Source organism: Monosiga brevicollis, genomic scaffold (assembly GCF_000002865.3).
Source record: "Monosiga brevicollis MX1 MONBRscaffold_41 genomic scaffold, whole genome shotgun sequence".
Lineage (NCBI taxonomy): Eukaryota > Choanoflagellata > Craspedida > Salpingoecidae > Monosiga > Monosiga brevicollis.
The window spans coordinates 173413-196012 of NW_001865078.1; the positions used below are offsets into that span (position 1 = coordinate 173413).

Below are 22600 nucleotides of genomic sequence, written 5' to 3' on the forward strand. Positions count from 1 at the left end.
AGAGGAGAGGAGAGGGGAGGGGAGGAAGGAGAGTAGGGAGAGGAGGAGGGGAGAGAGCAGAGGAGAGGAGCCACGGCCGACCGATCTTCACACACACACACACACACACACACACACACAGACAGACAGACACACACACACACACACACACACACACACACACACAGACACACAGACACACACACACACACAGCGCGCCTCCAGAGCCGTCACGGTGACGTCCAAATTGCCAGCCACACACACACACACACACACACACACACACACGGTGCGATAACTTTTCGGGTCACCATGATGCTGACAATCATGATGTGATGTGTTTTTCCTTCATTTTCAAAGCGTTCTTCTCTCTTAGAGTTGATCATGTGATGTCGATTTCTCTGCTCTTGGTACTATTTTCAACTAGAAAATCCTCGGCGATCAAGCATATCTCTGAATTTTTGATCTGCTCGTACGCACTCTCTCTGTCTCTCTCTCTCTGTCTCTCTCTCTCTTCGAAATGGCAGCGGCATCGTCGTCGGCGTCGTGGAAGGATCGCCTGGCATCGGCCAAGGGCCGCGAAGCCCAGGCGCCACGGAAGGTGAGCTTTGCCGTAGGGCTTGATGGCTTGCATCTCCTGTTGATCAGGCTGCGGCTGCAGCTGTTGCCGCCTCGCGTGCTTGTCGCCACCTGCTGACGTGACACACCACGCCGCCGCCGCCGCCGCATCAGAATGTGATCGTGTTGCTGGCGCTGGGCGCCTTGTTGGTGGGCGGAGCTGTCGTCCTCATGTCCAAGCCTCAGACAACGGCTTCGCTGCCTCAAATGGAGCAGGGGTCAGCACTATCAAAGCGTATGTTCATTGGCTCCGCACCACCAGTCTTCTCATCGCCAGCTCATGGGTTTGATGGAACACTTCGAGCAGCAGATGGTGCCACGAAGCATGTGCCCGATCCAGCCGATGCGGCTCGTTATCAAGCTGAACATCCTGACGTAGAGGGCGTCGAGATTCAAGAACTTTGGCTCCGGGACCTGGCCAAAGATGCTGACAGCGAGTTGGATAAACGCGTTGCGCAGACTGAGACGGCGAGCATTTTTGTCCGGACAGCCCGCGCGACCATGCCGGGCGCCACACATTTTCCGGTCCGTCCAAGTCGCTTCATGCTTCTTATCACAAGAACACAGAGTCCTTTTGCTCTTTTCGTCCTCAGGGCTCACCTTGCGCGCGTGGTTGTAGGTGCTGCTGCTGCACGGAGCCAAGTTTTCCAGTGCCACATGGGTTGAATTGAAAACCATGGACGAGCTTGGTTCGTCTTTGTGCTGGGTTGAATATCGATGGCTAAACATGCCAGGCCTCCCCTTTTGCTTCTGCGCCTCCCGCAACTCATTGATATGATTTGGCCCTTGGACTGGGCTTCTGGTCTCGCTCCGTGTACAGCTCGGGCTGGCTTTGATGTGTATGCCGTGGATCTGCCCGGTCACGGGCGCTCAGCTGGTACGGCGCCACTGGCTCCCATGCGAGGCTCCCTCCTGCACACAATCATTGAGGCTTTGGAGCTCGATCATCCCGTGCTGGTTGCACCATCCATGTCTGGTACGTTGCACGTTGTTGTTGTCGGGGCTTATTTGTGCACCCACCTGACTTGAGCGGTCCCTGCCCTTTTGATCATAGGGACGTATGCCATACCACTCGTCCTATCCCACCCGGACGTCTTGAGTGGCTTTGTTCCCATTGCACCGGCTGGGTTGGATATGGTGGATGCCCAGGGATTGGCCCACGTACGCACCAGCCATTGCACCTTGCAGCCAAATGCTTGCCGCGAAGTTGGCGTGCAGGACACTCATGAATAGCAAGGGGCTGCTCATTGGGACGTAGGTTTCCATTCCGACGCTGGTGATGTACGGTTCCGAGGATGCCATGGGTCTGAAAGGGCTTCCCGTGCTGGAAACCACTCCCAATCATCATACCATTGTCTTTGAGTGAGTCAATGGGCCCGCAGCGAGTTGTGCACATGTGCCTGTATGACTCCATGACAGCCGCGCTGACACTTGAACCAATCGCGTTGTCCTGATACTACAGGGGTGGATCTCACGCGTGCTACGTCGAGAGCCCAGAGAAGTTCAATCGCCTCTTGGTGCAGTTTGTGCGGGACATGACTTTACTGGCTTAGCTGAGTTTCAAGTTGTTGTAATAAAGCACTGCACATGTCAATTAAAGGATCAAAATATTGTACACGGGTGGTTCAGCTCCCGCGGATGTGGCACCGCGGATTCTAAACACACTTTGACCCAACTCGGACACAACAAGATAGGCCTGACGATGCATGCGTACATGTTGACAGACAAACAGACAAATGTCACAGGGCAGGCACCTCGTCGACACCTTTTACACATCAGCACAAGCAAGCACATTTGCACGAGGCATTTGCACGCAGAACATGGCTCACAGAGCTAGCAATGAATAGAGTGCGCGTGTGTTTGACGGCCTCATTGGGCGCTCAGCGTCCACGAACTAGCCGAATGGCTTCACCTTGTCAAGGGCTTCATGCCGAGACGGTTGCTCAGGCATTTGCGTTGGCTGGGTGAATGCCAAGCTCGGTGAGGCAGGCATCAGCAAACTCGGTAAAGAGGGGGATATGGCGGGCACGTTTCATAGCGGCGGGCGCGTTGGCGCTATCATCGATCTCATCCAAGAGGTTGCGAAGATGGTGATTGGCAAGCATGTCACGCACAGTTTGACTCTGTGCAAGTGCCGCAAGTTGTGCCGGCGACAAGCTATCTGAAACATCGTCCTCATCCAGCTGGCGCGGCGGCAGCACCTCGGGCTGCGGTCGGCGCGTCACGCGAGACACAACCTCACATGGCGTGCTCGAGTGGCGTTTGTAGCACGCAGCCGAGCAATATGGCAGCCGACACCGCGGGCACTTGTACTTTTGAGGGTGCTGCAAGCACACTTTACAGCACCGATCCCCACCAGCCGCGGAAGATGCAGCCCCATCAGTCGTCGCCGTCGTCGTCGCCTCCACCGCCGCTCCACGGTCTTCTGCCATGACGCCGGCACACACTCACACACACACGTGTCCTCTCTCTCTCTCTCTCTCTCTCTCTCCGAGTTCCCTGCGAGTCTTGTGAATATAAAAATGACTCCTTTTAACTAACATGTCAGATACAGTGAATTGTCAGCGCAAGGAGCATTACGGATTTTGCTTATGGCGTCTCGTGTGGTAGTTTAACGTTATTAAGGAGTTGAGGTGGGTCACGCAGGTGTGGCAGAGTTACAAAGGTTACAAAGGGGGTTGAAGGAGAATAGGGGGCAAATGTGGGGTCGTCGTCGTCGGTCATGCCTTCTGCTTTGTGCTGCCTGGCTGCGGCGGGCTGATGGTGATTGTTAAGGCGGATTACTTGCGGATTATGCGCTACTTTCGCTATCCTCCAAAGTCAACACTGTGCCCGACAGCAGTTGACGCGGCAACAACCTCAGGCCAGTGCCCCTTTTGAGGCAGCCAGACTCACGCACCCTCGTTCCTTGCGGTGGATCCCAACAGCGCAAAAATACTTACGTGTTAAAAATATCAATTTCCACGAGTGCAAGTGCCACGCGGAAGACACACAGAGACGGGGGGTGGGGCGCAAGGTCTGTCTAATCAGATGGTCGCTCCTGCATCATTGTCTTCATCTGAGAAATTTCGGTCCAAGCCCGCTCCGCGTTGTCTGCGGCTTTCCGGCAGTAATCCATGTCAAAACTGAAAGGCACTGTCTCTTGGCGCAAGTGCTTTTGTGTGTGCGAGGACACAACATCAAGAACAAACTCAGGTGTGCCGGCGCGCTCAGCCATATCAAGAAACTGCTCCACGTTGCTGGCTTTTTTCATGTCATTGCACTTGTAATAATTAGTTTGCTCATGAAAGTGTGTGCGAAGCATATCACGGGTCCACTTTGGAGCATTGACTTGCTCGTACACTACGCCAGCGCAATGCGAGCCATTAGACGGGGGCAAGGACGCAAATCATTAGTCAGACCCAGGGGCAAGCTGGTCGGCGCAGGCGGTTCACATACCAAAGCGGATCTTCTCGTTGCCGTTCATGCGGCGGATCAATTCCGCCGCGTGCGGCTCGTGCGTGACGAAAAGGAAGCGGACGTTCTTGTGGCGCAGGCCAATATCCTTGAGCCTGAGGATAAACTCTTCAAAGTATTGGTGAAGCCGAACCTTGTCCAGCTCGTCAAAAATGATGTAGTAGGGGCGATCGTTCTCGGCAACGCCTTGAGGCTTGGCAAAGTATTCTTCAAGACTAATTGATTCCATCTTCTTTCCAACGCCAAAATGTTGCAACAACCACTCGTCAAGGTCTACGTGACCCTCCTGAAAGCGTTGGTTTCCGCAAATGATGTCTGCTCCAGCAATCTTGCCTTGCGCCTTTAATAATTTTTTCATCAAGACGCACATTGCATATGTTTTTCCATAGCCAGGTGGCGCGCAAAGGATACGAACAGGCACGGTGCCAATGCTAAGAGCGGCTTCGATGGCATCCTGCAATTGCTCGTTGACAACGTTGGTCACCTTGGGTACCAGAGAAAAATCGAGGCTGGCCTTGTCCATGTTCTGCATGTGTTCGAAGATAACCATCCGTTGAGCCTCAATGTCTTCATAGTTCAGCTCCTTGCGCCGCTCCTGAGCGCTCAGCTCACTTTCAGTAGCAGTGGCGTTGTTGGCTTTGGTGTCTAACAAAATGGTTTCTCTGGTCACGACGCTGCCCAGGGCTGCCGCAAAAGCCGTCCCAGCCATAAGCAGGCCAAGGGCGGTGGAAAGTTGTAGGTCTCCGACAGACCCCTGAAGAGCGGATTTCACCGTCTGTTGGCCATTACGTCGATGCGCCACGGACACAAGCCGCAACGGAATTCGTGGCCCGACAAGCGTTCGAGTCAAAGCACGGAACATAGCGCTTGATGGAACAGTTAATGAAACGGTCTGAAACGGTTTTTCGTGTGTGTGTGTGTGTGTGTGTCGGGGGGCGGGGGCGGGGTGTATATGCCCTGAGCACCACGACGCAACGGAAAGGAAAGGCACCGCCAAAGCTTAAAGATGTACGGGTAATAAAATCCAGTCGCGGGGCAAATTCTCCCACGCTGCCAGTGGCAGGAAAAAAAAAAAAAAGCTTCTATGGCCTGCCATAGCCATATGATACGCCTTTCAAGCACAATGACATGCACTTACTGTGATAATGTTTTAATTAAAGAGAGGCATATTCAATATTAGATAGTACACGAGCAATTCAAGGGTTTGTGGCGCCTCGTGTGGTAGTTTAACGTTATTAAGGTGTTGAGGTGGGTTCCGTAGGTGTGGCAGAGTTGCAAAGGGGAAAATGGCGGCGACGGCGGCAGTGCAGGAGTGCACGTGGTGCTGCTGCTGCCGCTGTCGCCGATGTCGATGCAAAGGAGAATAGGGTCAAATTGTGCTGGTGTGGGGTCGTCGTCGGTCATGCCTTCTGCTTTGTGCTGCCTGGGTGCGGCGGGCTGACGGCTGACCCAAACTTGGCGTCGTTGTGGTTGAGCAGGTTACCCAAGTACTGACATCAAACGCGGCGTGCGGTTGCTCGGGTAGAGCGCTCATGTTGGGGTGGAGACGACTGTGGCAAGAGCTGCCCAGTTGCGTGCGCTTGTGGTCTCGGCAGATAGGGCGGCAGAAGGCTACTTTTCGTCCCTCGGCACATGCTCAGCGGCCGCGCACTGGCAGTTTGTCCGTCATCATGGCCTCGGAAGCAATCAAGCAACAGGTGCATGGCGTGTCCCAGCTCGCGGCTCACAAACATGGTCTGACAGTGACTGATACAAGACGAGCCACGTCTCTGCCACATGTCGCACAACAACGGCTGCGAGTGGTTCGCAGCGAGCACCTCACTTCGCCTCGTCAAAAATCCTTAGATCATATCCAATCCCGGTCTCTGTCAGCTCGGGCAATTATTTCAAGCAGCCCACCACGATTTACGGTAAGGCCAGATTTTGAACCGGTTGCCTCTGCCATCGTAGCAGCTCGTCATGTTTGCTCCATGTGGCTTTAACCGCAACTCGCCATCATGATCAGACTGGCAGGTGGGGCTGTGCGTGATCTTTTGCGCGGGCTCTCGCCCAAGGATCTGGATTTGGCCACAACCGCCACACCCGAGGAATCCAAAGCCATCCTGCTGGCCGCCCACGTTCGCGTCGTGGAAACTGGTCTTCAGCATGGGACGGTGACGGCCGTCATTGACGGCGAGCCCTTTGAAATCACCACCTTGCGTATTGACGAGCAAACAGATGGTGCGCCGACTTGATACCTCTCTTTCTCTTGCTTCAGCCGACGGCTCACGCGGACTGGTATGATCGGTTTGGTTTGGCTCATTGAATCAGGCCGCCGTGCCATGGTGGTTTACACGGACGACTGGCACCTTGACGCCCAACGGCGCGATTTGACCATCAATGCCATGTTCATGGACTTGCATGGTGAGATCCACGACTACTTTAACGGTGCTCAGGACCTCGAAGCACACCGGTTGGTTCCCTCCTGGACGAACCAAAGCCATTTAGATTGTGGGGCGGGGGGCCTTGGCTCAAGCTTGTTCACCCCCTTTCTAATCCTCGACCTTGGGTGTATCACGTCGCGCGATGCCACGCTGTAGCATTCGGTTTGTCGGGGATGCAGATGAGCGAATCAAGGAGGATTACTTGCGGATTATGCGCTACTTTCGCTTCCACGGCCGCATTGCACTGAACAACGAGCACGAGGCTGCTCAGCTGTCGGCCATCCGCGCCAATGCTGCCGGGCTCGAACAAATTTCTGGCGAGCGCGTCTGGATGGAACTGGCCAAAATTCTCGAGGTACAGCTCTTGTCTTGGCACAACAAGCACGGCCACGTTTCTTGTCTCGTTGTCATCCCCCAAAGTTAACGCTGTGCCCAACGCGGCCTGGCTGCTTTTAGACAACTCGTGCGCCAGACCTTTTGCGCACCATGCAGGATTGTCAAGTTCTCAATCACATTGGAATGACACAGGTAAGCACTCGTGTTGAACCACATTCGGTTCACGTTCGCTCAGGATGGCATTTTTACTTCCACGTGCCTTCACGTGTGGCAGGTTACTGAGGCCCATTTACAGGAGCTGCAACGGGTTCATCGGTCCGTATGCGCGCCTTTTCCAGTCTGCATGCCTGCATGGCTTTTATGATAGAGGCGAGGCTCACGCATCCAAATTGACCGTCTGCTGCTGCAGGGTCTGCCGTCATGCGCCGACGCTGCTGGCCACGCTCCTGGACACGGCTGCCGATCTAAATGCGCTTTTTGCGCGCTGGCGCTTCTCGCTAGCTGAGAAACGCCATGCTCAGTTTATTTTGGATCACCGGTATGCCTGATGCAGCTGGTGACGACACATGCTAGTCAAGTGCGCTGATAGGCCATGCCCCGTGTCTTTGTAGGGCTTCCGACTTGACACTAGAGGCAGCCGAGGACCTGCTGGTGGACAACACACCAGTGGCACATGTAGAAGGCCTTTGCTTATATCAAGAGCATGTTGATTGGGCTCGACATGTGGTGGCGTTTTCCATTCCAAGCTTCCCCATAAACGGACAGGTCTGCCGGCGGTGTCACATCGCATTGCGGGTTGGTGGTTTTGATTTGTCAGGTTGGCTGCTGAAAACTAAAAGCTCGCTGCTTATGTTGTCGGTTGGCAGATGTTGATGGAGGTGGGCGTGCCCAAGGGTCGAGTCATGGGTCGTGTCATTCAGGCGCTGCGCATCAGCTGGAAGGCTGCTCGGTACGTTTTTTTTTTTTTTTTTTTATGTCGGCCCGTGTTATCGCTTTCTACAAGACCCGGAAAACCGGCTCATGAAGCCTTGCCACCACAGCTTCACCAAATCAGCTGATCAACTCCTCGAGGAAGTGCCCGCCATCCTCGCCGAGGCCCAGTCATAACTCATCGGCAGGTCCTTCCCTCTCCCAGATCAAATTGACTTTTTTTTTTTTTTTTTTCTGACTTTTTGATAAAAAAAATGCCTGACACCATTTTTTTGTCAGATAAAGTGAACACACACACACACACACACACACACAGAAATGGCGGGCGCAGGTGCGTTGGCTGTGCGGGCGGGCGCACAGTTGGTGCTGCTGCTGTTGTTGGCTGGTTGGGTTGAGTGTGATGGCCCGGCGACACGGCGTATCCCAGCCACAAGCGAGCTTGGGCGCTGGGTGGATCAGCGCTTGCCTGTGCCGCAGACAGCAGCCGAGTTGAAGAGCATATCCGTGTCCGTGGACCAGGCCCTCGCCGCAGCCCCTGCCGCCTTGCTCGCCTCGGCCAGCTGCCTCGACGTGAGCTGCTTCTCGTGAACCTCTTGCGCTGGCTTGTACCGGCGGGGCTTGTCGATTAATCTTGTTGCAATGCACCGCATGTTTGGCAGCTGGTGCATCTGATCGACCAGCTGCGCGCTCTGGCTATCAAAGATCACCTCTTTCTGGGAGTCTCGCTGGCGGTGACGCCTGCCCAACGCCGCCAACTCGAGCAAGGCAAGACCGCTTTTTGCCCCTGCACTGTGCCGATGCATACTGGATGGTGGGCCAGCGTCCCTCATTATGGGTAGCTCGCTCATGCCGCCGTGCCCACCGTAGGCTTTGCCCTGGCTGTGTTTAGTCGGCCCTCTGGCTGCCTGCAGCAGGACCCACACGGCACAGCCACGCTGTCGCTGATCCTTGAGCTCTATCTGCCAATTACCCTGACCATCCTGGTCCAAAGTGGCTGGCAAACCGGGCCCATCCCTTCTCATCTTCGAAGCCAACTCGTACAAGATGCGCAGCGCACTGGAGATGGCCAGCTCGTGGCGGCGCTGCTTGCCGTGCTCGATGAGCAGTCTGTAACGCCCACACTCGATGAGGATCAAAAGCCATCCAGTCTGGTTTTTGGCACCTCCCTGCTGGGCGAGGCTGCAAATTGCAGTCAAGTATTGCCACATGTCGACGGCCATCCGTTGGCGCTGGCAGCCGCCATCCTACGTGGACAGCCCGTGTTTGTGAGGTGGAGCAGTGTCGCGTTGGTGCAGAGCCTATCGCCCCGTGCCATCACGCAACACTGGGGTAATGTTGACGTGCGCATGTCAAGCGTGCCCTACGGTGACACTTTTGGCCTTGAAGAAGGCTGGGCTTCCTTAATGGAGGTCTCCGACTATATCCAGCAGTATGAGGACAGCTTGCCGGCTGATTTTGCTGATGTAGATGCGATTGCAGAACTGGATGCCACCTGCCGCGCAGGACGCCCACCCCTCTACGCATTTGACAACATTATTTTGACTCGCGAGTTGGCACACGTGTGGGATGAGCTCCGTTCGCTTCTGACACGGGCCTACGCAGAAGCGCGGGCACCAGGGGCCTCATCTCCCGACCCACGGCTCTTACCCCAATTCTATTGGGGTCCTACCTGCAGCGGCGCGCCTTGGCATTATCATGACGATGCATGGAATCTGTTGACGAGTGGGCGCAAAATTTGGTGGCTGCAGGTATCTTTGTCAAAACGGCGCTTTTTGAAGGCTGTAGGCATTGTGAGTCTGCTTTCTTTGTTGCCGTGGCTCCTCTCACGCCATTGCTGTTGCTTTACAGGAACCCGTGCATGCTGTGTACAGTCGAGTCCCGCCGGCGGCAGAAGGCCAGCCCGCGCCCAGCGACTCTACTCTTCCAGACCTGCGCTGCATTCAGCATCCTGGTGCGGAAAACCACCCCAATCATTGGCTCAATGCCAGGGCACAATCTCACGGCGCATTGGTGGTGGATGTAGGGGAGCTCATCTTTATACCGCATGGGTTTGGACATAAGGTGCTCAATTGGGCTGCCAGCCTAGGCCTGGCAGTAGAGATTGATACCCATGCTGACTAAAAGGCACGTGCAGTGTCAAGGCTGTCAGGAAGCACTGCGCGGGCGCATGCTTTTCAAGCCTTGGTAAATCGCAGAAAGGCCACATCATGAGAATCGAGCGTCACTTTCCACGTCTTGGACCCAGCAGGCAATGACACTGTTTGGCCACTCCAAATGTCGCGCACGCTCATGTCCTGGGTGAGATTGAGCCCGGGTATCATGCTCAGGGGGGCATTGCAGGTCACGGTGGAGTTTTGCACATTGAGTATGATGGCTGCTGTGTCACCATCAGCTAGCGCCCCAGACCACACCTGTTGACGCACCGGTTAACATCAGACACTTGCATGCCAGCAGGGAAAGGAGGATTCTTTGGGGGTGGTCAGGGAGCAGCAGCAAGTCTCACCTCACAGCCATCAGCTGTGGCGTTTTGGAACCGGCCCTGCTGACCCAGGGGGTCTTGGTTGATGGCAATGGCATCTTTATTAGTCAAGATTTCCAACACGCTTCTGTTTAATCATGCAGCCACCACAAGTGAGGGGCAGAATGCCAACAGCTTGTCTGCGAGCTACGAGCGCAAGCATGTAGCATGGGCCAAACCGTGATGGGGGATTGGCAACCAGATCAGTGCCAATGAGAAGTGGCGCCTTCATGAGACACCACAAGGAAAAATGTGCCCGATTTTCAGCCATGGTCAGGGGTGCGTTGCCCACCTAGAACGCATGGATTGCAAGATCAATGAAATGGATCACAAAGCTCGAGTGAGAACGCAGCAACCTTCAGGCCGATGCGTTGTGGGTGGAAATCTAACCTCGAGCATGTCAGCATCGTTGAAGGCACCTGGTCGGGCTGCGGCAATGTACTGGTTGTTCTCATGGGCGCGTTGGTAAAAAGAGTCCCAGTTGGGGTTGATGTCAGTCGTGGTGCGCCAGCAGTTGGCGAGCGAATCATTGGCAATTGGGCCATGAATGGAGTAGTAGATGGGACGGCCTAGGGAGATTGGTGGCCCAGAAATGAGCCTGAGTTTGTGACGGCGAAATTCATATCTGGAGGTGGAGCAGAGCAAAGCTGATCGCACCTGTCTTGTTCAGGGCATCACGCATGTCAGGATACGAGGAAGGGCCCGGATTGCAGTTGTCGTGCTTGAGGTAGTCAATGCCCAAGCTAGCAAACCTATTTTCCAGCATTTGCAGCATGCAGCATTGCAGCGTAAGAAAAAAAAAGGCAATACAAACTGAGCTTTTAAAGCGAAGGGCGACGGAGGAATAGATTTACCAGGCGGCATCGGCGGCTTCATGGCCCAGCGATCCATCATTAGCGCCAGGCCAGATGCGGCTGCAGCACTTGTAAAAAAAAATAAAACCACATGGACATGCATGTTCCAGGTTGTGAAGAAATCTGATCTGACGGGATCAGCAGAGGTGGCCTCGAGGTTGTGTACCTGAACGGCGCCAGCGTCACTGTAGAGGCCAAACTTGAGGCCCTTATCATGGATGTAGTCCCCGAGGGCCTTGAGGCCAGAGGGATAGAGTGAAGTGTTGACCTACACGAAAAATCTTCCTTGTGAGTGAAGCAACAAGATGCGATGGTATCTGATCGCACGTTTCTCTGGCCGTACTACGAGCTGGCCCTGAGCATCGCGAAAGCCAGTGGAATAGCCACAGTCAAGGTTGACGTATTCGTAGCCAGCTTCCTTCAGGCCCAAAGTGACAAAAGCATCCGCCACGGCCTTGATCACTGTCTCGTTAAAGCCCACGATCTTCCTATCCCCATCGATCGCACATCAGACACGCCTGCGGTCAGCGAGAGACAAGAACGTTCTCCTCACGACTCGAGCCAGGGGTCAAGTACGTACGAGCCCGGCAGCTTGGGCAGGCCGGTAGACTCAATGCCGTAGCAATTCCAGGGATTAAACCCCATGGGCGGGGTCAATCCGAGTCCATTATCCAGGCTGAACGCAGGCGTGACCAGTAGCAACACCACCACCAGCCCCCCGGCTGTCATCTGTGACTGCCACACTGCCATTTCCTTCTTGCTGAACGTTATGAAAAAATTGAAAAAGTAAACACTTTTCAAGAGAGAGAGAGAGAGAGAGAGAGAGAGAGAGAGAGAGAGAGAGAGAGAGAGAGAGAGAGAGAGAGAGAGAGAGAAATTGTCAGTGTGTTTTGTTATGCGTCAGGGAAGTCAGGGGGAGGGAGCATAGTTTTGGGGATTGCATTGGTGGGGTCATGTACAATGACCCGGGGTCTGCAAGGGTCGAGCAGAGTCGGGAGGACACACGGATTGGCCCGGCTCCACTCGCCGACCTAAGCTTGGACTGCAAGCGGTAAACTGGGGGTATCTAATAAGTGTTTGTTTCTTCATGATTCTTTCTGTGGCTATTTGGCGGCCGTGCTTGGCAGATGATTCAAGTGAGGGCCTGGTCTCGCCGGGCTGATCTTGGCAGTTAGTTGGTACCATCGCTGGCGGCATCGAGAAGATGTGCATCTGCTTTTAAGCTCAAACGCTTGACAGTCTACGTCAATGAACGGCCCATGCGTGAGACGGCGCCCTCGCGCTCATGTTCAAGTCCAGAACATGACAAACGATGGCAAGACAGTACCTCGTAGGCCGCGATCAAAAAGAACGAGTTGCAGCCCATGTATACCATTCGCGCAGTCACGCCCTTGTAAAGACCCCTGAATTGGGAATGGCGAAGAACAATGATGACCGAAAACCACAGCAACAACTTATAAATTGCAGGTGCGAGTCATGGCTCAGCGGCCAAAGCAGCCGCTACGACGTACCGTATGCCTTCTTCCTTCATAAGCTCCTTGAGGATGGAGGAAAAGGTCTGGCCGTCACCGGCTCGAGCACCCACCTTGCAAGAGATAAAAAAAAAAAAAAAAAAAAAAAAAAAAAGTACGAGCGTGAGACGGCGAGGACGAACAAACCAGGGTTGCAATCTACGGCGACGAGATCAAGCGTCGGCACGCACTTGCAGTCGGGCGCGCACAACATCAAGCGGGTTGGTGACTACTGCTGTAATGACGCCGGCGGAGGAGCCGCCCAGCGATTGAAGCAGCATGGTATTGCCGCCTTGTTTCACAACATCATATCCCTGCTGCCAACGGCGCACAGCACCGTAGCTTGCCCACCTGTGAAAAACGGACAGCACGGTGATACGAAAGCAGATGAGATTCCAGTCCAAGGGCTACGACGTAAAATACAAAGAAGGTCCAGTGCAGAGCTGCAGGACGGGCTCGACGACGGCCCAAGAGCGCACCAGATGGCACTGGAGGGGGCAAAGGCGGCCACGGAAGCCCAGTAGCCCGTGAAAAAGCCACGAAGACCCTGGGGACATTACAGGAATCAGTAAAACGTGCTTTGTCGTAGAGTTTGGCACGAAGCGAACACACGTCGACAGGCGAGGCAGAAGGACTCACCTCCACTTTGAAAATGGAGCGAATGAGGGGTATCGCCTTGAGGCGGGGGATGCGGGCAACATTGGGGTCAACGTTTTGGCCGTGGACCATCATGCGTTGTGACACAACGTTGACGGGTACCACAATGGTCTAAATCACGCAGCCCATGATCGTACAGTGAAGCAAAGAAAGAAACGACCAAAAAGATTACAATAAAAGAGGGCGGGTACTCTGACTCGGCGGTGATTGGCAGACCTGGGCGACGGTCGAGGCCAAAAAGCCACCGAGAAGGTTGCGCGTCACCTCACTGGGCACGGTGGGTTGCAGCTTGACTTTGATAGACTCGTACAGGGAAATGTATCTGTCCGGTCGAGAGGGGCTTGGGTGAGCAGAGAAACGGCCTTAAAGAAACAGTTGGCGAGCGAGGCAAGACCCTGATGGACGTACAATTGGCCACCTGCCAGGCCCACAAGGTTTGGTACAAAGCCCTTGTAGAGAGCAAAAAAGCCTTCATGACGGATGATCTTTCGAGCTGCATCGACCATGCCATTGTACAAGGCCCTCTGCAACACGTCGGCGCCAGGCACGTGAGCTACATCAAAGGCAGAGGCAGGCATGGCTTGCTTGGGTACATTGTGATCTGCCTCACCTTGGTTTGTACTTGCAGACGAGTCTTGATGAGTTGCGTAGGGTAGAGCACAATGCGCGTGGAAAGGCCGCCCAGGGGAGCCAAGATGTAGAACCTACTCACGGCCATACATGAGCATACATCATATGTCAAGGGTATGCCAAGGCAACTCGACGAGCATGTGCGGGTCGGGGTCTTTGGGGCCAGGGTGACACCAACCTGGTCTTGTCCAGATGGTGCCATTCAATGACTGCGGGCTGAACGGGTGGAATCTTTCCAGCTGCTGGTCCGGGCTTGGGCTCGGTGGCCGGGGAAGGGGCCGCCATGTCGGCTCCAGCCATGCTGGGTGACTAGTTTTGTCAGAGTCAAAGCTGGAAGGGGCGGCAGTCAAGGTGAGGTGGGTCTTGAGATGATCAGGAAGAACACAGCATGATATCAACTACAAGCGCGGGCAGAATAAAAGCGAGGCGCCATCGACGCAAATACGCATCCGGGTCAGGCGCGCACGATGCAGCGCAACCCGCATGCAATAGCCATCCCCGCGCTCGTCGTCCGAGGCCAGCACAACCAAAAAGAAAGAAGACTCAAACTACCAACACACAGGCACCAACACACACACGGAGACAGACGGATACAGCCACACACGTGCGCACTCGTATGCCACTGTGCCGTCAGAATCGATTCGATCCAGCTGCAGCACGACCCGCTGCCATTTCACACACACACACACACACACACACGTACACACACACACACACACACACACACACACACACACACACACACACACACTCACACTCACTGGCAGATGACGGTAATAAGAATCATCCGAAAATTAAAGCCTTCCACCCTCTAAAATGAAACCAAAGACCTTTTTTGTTGTTCGGTGGTGATTCTTTGCATTAACTTGTTGGTGCAGGCTCTGCTCGAGAGAGTCAATTGGAAACGGGCGTGTTTGACTTTGTGAGCCGAATTAAATGCGCTAAAGAGGCTGAACAAAACGCTTTGCGTGCTTGGCGCTGGTATCAGTCCTGTCTTCCAACTTGTAGTGAACAAAGAGCTCAGGATACAGCTGTTCGGTTTCGAAAACAATAACTTCATGATGCTCACAAGCTGGCGTCGCAAGCACCGAGTCATATCTGCTTTGCCGGTGTGGGTGATAAACCAAACAACCGAAAACGTGAGAAAATAGCGCAGAGCAAGACAAGTTCAAGCATGCCGATTGCCGAACAACCAACCGCTCATTGCTGGGTGCGCTTTGCAGCAAGGGTGGAGCTAACCACGAGCTGCGATCAAGCTTGATTTCCCCTTGATCGAGGACGTAGGTTTGCCCCAGAAGTGCGCGCGTGATAATCAACACATGCTCGTTGTCCTCCGAGCACGGCATTGCAAATCGATGACTCTGTCAAACACGAATATGAGAGGTCGAGTTTCATACGCCATGGTGAAAGTGAAATGACAACGAACCTCTGCAGGGTTATCAGTCAAGTATACACCGAAACCAAATCGATGACCAGCGTTGCTTCCACTAAAGCGCTTGTCAAAACCCAACCGCGCAACCTTATCGCATAGCGCGCGATCGGCACTTATGCCGTGAAGCAGCAACCGCTCTTGGCATGGCGAGTCCCAATGCAAGACTGGTTGACCTGGTAGTGCATCCACATCATCTGTACGGAGTTGTGCAACGTGATTGTTGTTGTCGATGCGATGCAACATCTCCCGCCGCTTTGCACTGTAGCGCTCCCACAACACGGGGTTTTGAACGCGCTCTACTCGTTGTACGACAATGTTGGCTAGTCCCCGCCCATCAGGGCTCAATTGACAGAGCAGCTCAGCCACCTATGCACACAATAAATTCAAATCAGACGACCTGTAAAAGAGCATCAAATCGTCGTAAAACGCACCTCTGGAATAAGCTCGGGCGCGTCGCGCAAAACGTCAATGGCTGGCCCGACTTGGGCAGCAGGTTGCTGTAGAATTTGCCCGGCGCTAAGTAGATTCGGCCTTTGCTTCTGATCTGTTGCAAGCAAAGCTCGCGTTTCCTTGTACAGCTGGCTCGTCGAGTCGCACATCTGCATCAGAAGCCAAGGTGAGTTTCAATCAAATAGGACGCGCGGTGGCCAGTTGCCAAACAAGAGATTTTGCAATTCGCTGACCTCGGTAGCCAACTGAGGGAAGGCGCAGTTGAGATCTTCCAGATGCATGCTCCATCTGCATTGATCCACAACCTCATCGGTCTGCGACCGAGCCGGCGGCACCGTTCGCGGGAACATGTATGTGTTGTAGAGAACGCAGCCAAAGGCAAAGGCATCCTGTGCCGGACGCGCCCCCACACGACCACGGCCAAAAAGCACCTCTGGAGCGACGTAGCCCGCCGTGCCAGACAGGGCAGTAGCCGTGAATGGTAGCATGGTGGCTTCAGCGGCGGCCTTGGCAATGTCAAAATCACCCAGCCGCACGACGGGCTGGTCCTCCTCGCCGTCTAACATGACATTGCTCAGCTTGACATCTCGGTGTACCAGGCCCTTGCTGTGCATAAACGCCAGGGCCATGCGCAGCTGCGTCATGAGTCCTGCAACCACGGTCGAGGTGGCCAGATGGCGCGCCCTACCGAGCCACTGCTGCAGATCCCCCTGTGTACACCATGGCTGTACCAGGTATGCGCTTGGGTGGCCATCTCGCACATCCACAAGCGCGCCGAGGACTGGGACGATGTATGGGTGCTCAAGCTGACGCATGGCGCGGAGTTCGCGGAGAAATGTCCGGCATTGGTCCTGCTTGTGTTGCTCGGCAAGTGCATACTCTTTCACAGCCAAATCTTGCTCAGAAAGATTCGGCAGCGTTGCGCGGGCTTTGTACACCTTGTGATTCTGGTTGTATTGGAGAGACAGTTGGCCCAGGCTGGAGAGCGTCAAACCCTGGTCTACTTCGGTCATGGCCTCCAAGATGAGGCTGGCTGGAAGGTCGGGGCCAAGCACTGTGCGGAGCCGCGCTCCCAGCGCGCTCTGGTCAGGGTACAAAAAGACCAGAAGAGCTGGGAAGTGTTGGTGTAGCAGCTCTGCCAGTGCCGCCACCTGGTCTACCTGTGTTTGATCCGATAGTTGTCGCTGCAAAATGACCAAACGCTCCTTCATAGTTTGTAATCGAGCCTCGAGGCCAGCTCGCATCTCTTCGGGAGCCAAGGGCAAGAATGCCGTGGTTGCCTGGATGTTGTTCTGCAGCTCGGCCACTTTCTCGTGGATGGATACGACTTGATCCGTGCGGCTCTGCGTGATGCCATCGGCATAGCTTTGGCACGAAGTTAGCACGGACAGCGTCGTGGTCTGCCAGTCGATCATGTCTTGCAACTGCTGCACCAGGGCTTGCGCCTCGTGAAGCGCAAACGCCAGATACCAGTCTTGATGTCCATAGTCATGCTCTGCTCTCCAGGTTATCAGCTGCTCCAGGCCGTTCTGCTCGGGCAAGCTCAGCTTTTCGTGGGCTTGGCACAACTCCTCCCAGGCCTCGGGCAATGCCTCGGCTGGAGGTGGTGCACTCAAATCCAAGCCTTGCGCACTCTGCTCGAGTGTATCGACGCGATGGTCCGTGTCAGTGGTTCCCGCTCTTGCCACAGCACGCAGGGCAGTAATCAGCGCCTTCGCCAGCTGCTGGAGGTTGCTGTTGGCGTTGGTGAACAGTTCTATGCGGTTGGTTTCCACGTCGCGTAGCATGGCGACTTTATCCAGGGCTGCACCGAGGTTGGCGGGCGGCGTTTCGGGTGCCATTGTCAGCGTGGTGGGTGGAGCGGGGCACGCTGCCAGCACGGTCTGAAGCTCGAGAAGCACTGGCTGTAGCTCAAAACCAGCAGCGGCATTGTGCAGCGCTTGCAGTACTGATTCTAGGTTGTCAGTGTTGGGGTCCAATTGACCCAAGCGGTTGTTCAACGCTTCGGGCGCTGCCAGTGCCTGGTCGAGCGCGCCGAGGGCCTGGGTGGTGGTCGCCTGGAAGGCAGCCCAGTCCATGGCAGGAAACTCTGGTGGCGCTTTATCGATGGTCCTCTGGATGTCCGCAACTGCCGTTGCAAGATTGGGGTTTTGTTTGGCGGCACCGCTGATAAAGGCATCGAGGTGGGGGAGGGGATGGCTGGTGGTGCGCTCCGGCAAGAGGGGCCTGAGCCAGGTATCCACCGCCACCACAACAGAGGCCGTGGTCTAAATCAGGGTTGTGTGGTGCCATCGGTCGTGATCAGGTTGAATGAGGCCGTGGGGATTGGGGTAGTAAATGCATCGGGGAAAACATGATAGGGGGAGCAGGCTCACCTCGAGGGTGGGGGTGGGGGGCAGAGGCGGCAGCCAGGCAGAAGGCGGTGCCGGCGTGGGCGGAGCGAGGGGCGCGGGTGATTGCGATAGGCGAGTCTCGTGGGCAGCAAACACGGGCTCCAGCTTGTCGCCATGTCCATTGTGACGTCCGCATTCGAGGGGCGTTCGACCACCCTGAGAACATGTGATTGGAGCGTGTGAGGTGGGCAGCGACGCGAGGGCTGAGTTGGGCGACGTGCATTTGCTTTCTAATAACAAAGGCGAGGTAACAATGTTTTAATGTGTGCTAAAGACGCCAGACGCGCGAGTGGTGTGAAAATGGTGCGGGCAGGGGGTCCGAAAGGAGACGCGTTTGGAGAAGGAAAAAAAAAAGAAAAAAGAAAAAAAGGCAACGGCGCGTGTGCCGGGGGCAAACGTGAAGGCACGGCCACCGAAAGCCGCTTGGGCGAGCGAGGGAGGCAGAGACATGATGGAAAGGGGGGTGGAGTGGTGCCCGGATGGATCAGAAAAAGGCAGAGCGAGGACGGCAGGCGGAAGACACCAGCAGGGAGCAGGGCGGGGCGCAGGGAGCACCGGCAAAGCGCGGACGCAAAGCAGGGGGAAGAAGAGGGATAGCGGGAAAGAAGAAAAGGAGCCAGGGGGGAGAACGGACGCGCACGGGTGGGCAGGGTGTAGAGGAGAGGAGGGACGGGGGCAAAGGCGACGGGGCAGCGGGAGCAGGAGCAGCAGCCAGAGGGGTAAAGGGGGGGAGAGGGAGATACTGTACTGACCTTGTTCTTGGCATTAGCATCAGCACCGTGCTTCAACAGCATCTCCACCACCTTGACATGACCGTAAGCGCAGGCCAAGTGCAGTGGTGTCCAGCCACTCTGTGGGATGATGCATCAGCATGACGTACAGGTACAGCATCAGCATCATCATCATCATCATCATCATCATGGGGTACAGGTGCACCATCATAAGGGGGTAAAGGGGGGAAGAGGGAGGTACTGTACTGACGTCGTTCTTGGCTTTAGTATCAGCACCGTGCTTTAACAGCATCTCCACCACCTCGACATGACCGTTTTCGCAGGCCCTGTACAGTGGTGTTTTGTCATCCTGTGGGATGATGCATCAGCATGACGTACAGGTACAGCATCATCATCATCATGGGGTACAGGTGCACCATCATAAGGGGGTAAAGGGGGGAAGAGGGAGGTACTGTACTGACGTCGTTCTTGGCTTTAGCATCAGCACCGTGCTTTAACAGCATCTCCACCACGTTGTCATGACCCCAATAGCAGGCCCAGTGCAGTGGTGTATAGCCACCCTGTGGGATGATGCAGTATATGTCCCATGTTATACCATAACGTCACCACATACAGTAAATAATTAAAAGTGTAACCAAGATCACACTACATAATACAAACAGCATACGTACCTCACTTCTTTTTTGGGCAGCATCTCGAATACGTTGTTGGTCCCAACTGCTCACCAGCTGCAGCGCCTCTTGTGGATTTGATGAACGACACGCATCGAACAGCTGCTTTCCATCACCCATGGTCACGGTATCTCTTTCGTTTTCCACCACCAATCTCATGAACCCCCTCCAAGTTTCAAAACCCAAAATTCGGACTGGGGTGCGACGTGCGCGCGCAGTTCCCAAAGCGGCAGCCAGTCGGCGGGCCTTTGCTCTTCCCTGCCTGATGCGCCAAACGACTCACCTCTGTCAAGAGTTGTGGGTGACAGTTGCGAGAACCGGTGTACTTGGTTGCCCAGGCGCAGGCGAGATCGATGGCCTCACCAAAATCGCAGTGATGCTCTCAACCAAAAAGTTCCGGCGTTGCCGCAAGGCCCCATCGGAGCACAAGCAATCAGTCACCACACAAAAAAGACGCCTCAAACAGCTCCGCTGATGCCAATGTCGATGTCGATACCGATGCCAAAGAGGGGAAGTAGGAAGAAGAGCAAATGCCAAACAAGAAGAAGAAGAAAATGCAAACGGTTGCAACCTTTTTTTATTTTGTTCAATCACGCAAGCAAATGGCGAAGTGCGGAAAGTGACGCGGACTGCAAGTCAAACGCACAAAAAAATAAAGCAAAAGTTTTCACCTTTTTTTCCTTTTTTTATTTTGCAATCACGCAAGCAAATGCCGAAGTGTGTAAGTGTGTAAGAGTAAAAGTGGTTGCGAAACTGCTGCCATCTCTGTCACGAACCAGTGAGAAAGGAGAGATCGCGCTTTTTAGGATGTGATCTGTTTGTGGTCAATTCACAAAGCAAACAGAGGAAATTGAAACGGGAAAGGTACAAAGTAAAATGCCACTTCTGGTCTACAGAACCGTACTTATATCTCGGTGGCAGGAACAATCACAATGTTCTACAGGCTTCCTTGACGAGCGCCGTCAAGAATCATCAGACATCATCCTGGACTGGTATCTTCCAGAGTGTTCCAGCAGCTTCTGGACATACGTCTATGCTTGTAGTCCAATACTCCCCCTCAAGCAGAGAAGCATAGCTTGCTTGTATGACGTTCATGAGCATCTCTTGGAAGCGGCTTCGTCAGCAGATCAGCTATCATCTCATCAGTAGGACAATACACAATGTCCAATTGCTGTCGCTCGTACATCTCACGTAACGCGTAAAATTTGATCAACATGTGATGTTGTCCACGCTGTGCATTGCCATTGATCACGTTGGCGATGGCAGGTTGGTTGTCGCAATAGATGAGTGGTTTCAAGTCGGGTGAGAGATCCAACAACTCGTCCATCAGTTCATGCAGGATCAGGCTCTTGATAGCACCACTGTGTGCAGCCATATACTCAGCTTCTGCAGTTGATGCTGCTGTAGTCGTCTGTCGCTTGGAACGCCAGTATACTGGTCCGTTGCACAAGAAAATAACGCAACCTTCACGTGATTTCTTGTCATGCTCTTGAGCAAAGCTTGCATCAACGTACGTATCCAGCTGCAATCTCGTAGCAGGCGCTTGGCAGCTTGCCAGTGAGTCTCATCAAACCCCTGATTGTGAGCACTCAGGAAGCTAACTGTGGCAGCAATGTCTGGTCGAGTGTGAGTAGCCAGGTAATTGAGCTTGCCTGTCAGCTTGCGAAAGGGAAATGACTCATCTCGGGAATCGATTCGCTCGAGCTTGAGTCCAGCAGGCCACGGTGTCGCTGTTGGCTTGGATGAAGCCATGTTGAACTCCTTGAGAATGCTTTCGATGTATGCAGTCTGCTTGATCACGATGGAGTCCTTCGAAATGGTAAACTCCATGTTCAGAAAGTTCTTGATCTGTCCAAAGTCTTTAGTCTCAAACTTGTGCAAGAGCTTCTGCTTGAAGTCGGCAATGATGCGCTCAGAGCTGCCCACGAGCACGATGTCGTCAACATAGGCCAATGCCCATAGCGTGTCGATGCCTGCCGTGTAGACGTAAACACATTCATCCTGTCGGAGTCGGCGGCAGTGCAGCCCAGTTCGAAAATACTTGTCGAGTTCAAGGTACCATGCTCGCGAGGCTTGCTTCAGGCCATAGACTGCCTTGTTGAGCTTTGCATACTCACAACCCCCAAGTCCAGCTTCAAGACCACGTGGTACACGTACATAAATGTCTTCTTCGAGAGGGGCGTGAAGAAAAGCCGTCTTCACATCCACTTGGTGCACGTGGTAATGCTGATGCGTTGCAAGTGCCATCAACAGGCAGATGGTGGTCATGTTCACCGTTGGCGAGTACGTCTCATCGTAATTGATGCCTTCACGTTGCTTGAAGCCCTTGGCGACAATGCGGGCCTTGTACCGGCCATCTTGCTTGATGTCGAATACCACACAAAGATCAAGCACATCCGCATTGGGCTTGTGGTCCAGGCCAATCAGGACCTGGTGTTCTTGAAAAGATGCCATCTCATTGTCCAAGGCACGTTGCCAGGCGGAAGCATCTGGGCGAGTGAGAGCGTCTGCCACGCTCTGTGGTAGTTTTGCAGTCGAGCACCGGTTGGCAAAGTGGCCTAGTTCGGTTTCATTCAGGCGATCATACTTGCTCTTGTTTCGGCCATTGCCGGCGCTTCGGCGTGCTGCTAGGCGGGCTCCAATACCGTCGTCTGCTTCAGGACTGCTGGGCAAGGAATGATTTGTTGGTGAGGCAAATGGTGTTGCATCTGGACTTGATGTTGCTGTTGGTGATCCTGGCACCGGTTCTGGGTCATCAAACATCATTGGTACCATAGCCTCTGTGGTCTCCAGGTCAGCACTTGCATGAGTGTAATCCGCACTGCGCCATGGCTGCAGCGAGTCGAGTGATGGCAACGTCACATTCTCCCCCTCATCACGAGAGTGGGGCGTCAGCTTCAAGTGCACGGTCTCAATCATCTTCTTGGTATCCAGCATGTACACCTTGTGCGAGAGCTTGGCAGGGGAATATCCCACGTAAATGCCCTTGCGCGCCTTGCGGCCAAACTTGA

The 22600-nt window shown here is 54.4% G+C and overlaps 9 protein-coding genes across 9 annotated transcripts in view; 2 read left to right on the top strand and 7 right to left on the bottom strand.

The window, feature by feature from the left end:
• Positions 1 to 708, bottom strand: part of MONBRDRAFT_34582 (uncharacterized protein) — a gene marked incomplete at its 5' end in the record, with an annotated part of 7795 nt that extends 7087 nt beyond the window's left edge. The window contains 2 exons of the mRNA XM_001750450.1: positions 100 to 297; positions 460 to 708. Coding sequence (XP_001750502.1) covers positions 100 to 297; positions 460 to 708 — 447 coding nt within the window. The remainder of the gene's footprint in view (positions 1 to 99; positions 298 to 459) is intronic.
• Positions 709 to 1098: 390 nt separating this feature from the next.
• Positions 1099 to 2150, top strand: MONBRDRAFT_29980 (uncharacterized protein; the record flags this gene model as incomplete). Its single annotated transcript, XM_001750414.1, has 6 exons — positions 1099 to 1122; positions 1217 to 1286; positions 1418 to 1573; positions 1652 to 1758; positions 1856 to 1959; positions 2060 to 2150. 6 exons carry the CDS (start codon positions 1099 to 1101, stop codon positions 2148 to 2150), a joined length of 552 nt encoding a protein of 183 aa, XP_001750466.1.
• Positions 2151 to 2540: 390 nt separating this feature from the next.
• On the bottom strand, positions 2541 to 3029 carry MONBRDRAFT_12569 (uncharacterized protein; the record flags this gene model as incomplete). Its single annotated transcript, XM_001750451.1, has 1 exon — positions 2541 to 3029. The coding sequence occupies one exon, from the start codon at positions 3027 to 3029 to the stop codon at positions 2541 to 2543; it is 489 nt and encodes a 162-aa protein (XP_001750503.1).
• A 590-nt stretch (positions 3030 to 3619) lies between these two features.
• MONBRDRAFT_29981 (uncharacterized protein) lies at positions 3620 to 4762 on the bottom strand (the record flags this gene model as incomplete). The annotated part of the gene is made up of 2 exons (XM_001750452.1): positions 3620 to 3939; positions 4036 to 4762. The coding sequence occupies 2 exons, from the start codon at positions 4760 to 4762 to the stop codon at positions 3620 to 3622; spliced, it is 1047 nt and encodes a 348-aa protein (XP_001750504.1).
• A 954-nt stretch (positions 4763 to 5716) lies between these two features.
• Positions 5717 to 7969, top strand: MONBRDRAFT_39173 (uncharacterized protein). Its single transcript, XM_001750415.1, has 7 exons — positions 5717 to 5750; positions 5899 to 5963; positions 6059 to 6273; positions 6364 to 6456; positions 6656 to 6831; positions 7679 to 7761; positions 7853 to 7969. The coding sequence occupies exons 1-7, from the start codon at positions 5724 to 5726 to the stop codon at positions 7917 to 7919; spliced, it is 726 nt and encodes a 241-aa protein (XP_001750467.1). The 5' UTR covers positions 5717 to 5723; the 3' UTR covers positions 7920 to 7969.
• Positions 7970 to 8197: 228 nt separating this feature from the next.
• On the bottom strand, positions 8198 to 8962 carry MONBRDRAFT_29983 (uncharacterized protein; the record flags this gene model as incomplete). The annotated part of the gene is made up of 1 exon (XM_001750453.1): positions 8198 to 8962. The coding sequence occupies one exon, from the start codon at positions 8960 to 8962 to the stop codon at positions 8198 to 8200; it is 765 nt and encodes a 254-aa protein (XP_001750505.1).
• Positions 8963 to 9916: 954 nt separating this feature from the next.
• Positions 9917 to 11865, bottom strand: MONBRDRAFT_34585 (uncharacterized protein; the record flags this gene model as incomplete). Its single annotated transcript, XM_001750454.1, has 9 exons — positions 11695 to 11865; positions 11458 to 11602; positions 11281 to 11382; positions 11115 to 11182; positions 10918 to 11012; positions 10651 to 10829; positions 10440 to 10552; positions 10246 to 10348; positions 9917 to 10153 (listed from the first exon to the last, which is right to left on the bottom strand). The coding sequence occupies exons 1-9, from the start codon at positions 11862 to 11864 to the stop codon at positions 9917 to 9919; spliced, it is 1212 nt and encodes a 403-aa protein (XP_001750506.1). The 5' UTR covers position 11865.
• A 178-nt stretch (positions 11866 to 12043) lies between these two features.
• On the bottom strand, positions 12044 to 14713 carry MONBRDRAFT_34586 (uncharacterized protein). The gene is made up of 11 exons (XM_001750455.1): positions 14674 to 14713; positions 14091 to 14242; positions 13893 to 13986; positions 13691 to 13806; positions 13499 to 13604; positions 13265 to 13393; positions 13105 to 13172; positions 12817 to 12976; positions 12626 to 12699; positions 12442 to 12517; positions 12044 to 12354 (listed from the first exon to the last, which is right to left on the bottom strand). The coding sequence occupies exons 2-11, from the start codon at positions 14210 to 14212 to the stop codon at positions 12286 to 12288; spliced, it is 1014 nt and encodes a 337-aa protein (XP_001750507.1). The 5' UTR covers positions 14213 to 14242; positions 14674 to 14713; the 3' UTR covers positions 12044 to 12285.
• Positions 14714 to 14793: 80 nt separating this feature from the next.
• On the bottom strand, positions 14794 to 19709 carry MONBRDRAFT_39174 (uncharacterized protein; the record flags this gene model as incomplete). The annotated part of the gene is made up of 9 exons (XM_001750456.1): positions 14794 to 15010; positions 15110 to 15273; positions 15339 to 15710; positions 15776 to 15943; positions 16028 to 18061; positions 18170 to 18343; positions 18940 to 19038; positions 19380 to 19478; positions 19590 to 19709. 9 exons carry the CDS (start codon positions 19707 to 19709, stop codon positions 14854 to 14856), a joined length of 3387 nt encoding a protein of 1128 aa, XP_001750508.1. The 3' UTR covers positions 14794 to 14853.
• Between the last annotated feature and the right edge of the window lie 2891 nt (positions 19710 to 22600).

Coding starts and splice junctions, on each gene's coding strand:
- MONBRDRAFT_39173 (XM_001750415.1), top strand. CDS start 5,724: ATGGCCTCGGAAGCAATCAAGCAACAG. Junction 5,964..6,058: donor GCAGCCCACCACGATTTACG/GTAAGGCCAGAT, acceptor CATCATGATCAG/ACTGGCAGGTGGGGCTGTGC. Junction 7,762..7,852: donor ATCAGCTGGAAGGCTGCTCG/GTACGTTTTTTT, acceptor TTGCCACCACAG/CTTCACCAAATCAGCTGATC.
- MONBRDRAFT_34586 (XM_001750455.1), bottom strand. CDS start 14,212: ATGGCTGGAGCCGACATGGCGGCCCCTTCCCCGGCCACCGAGCCCAAG. Junction 13,987..14,090: donor CACCATCTGGACAAGACCAG/GTTGGTGTCACC, acceptor GGCCGTGAGTAG/GTTCTACATCTTGGCTCCCC. Junction 13,173..13,264: donor GCTCCATTTTCAAAGTGGAG/GTGAGTCCTTCT, acceptor TAATGTCCCCAG/GGTCTTCGTGGCTTTTTCAC.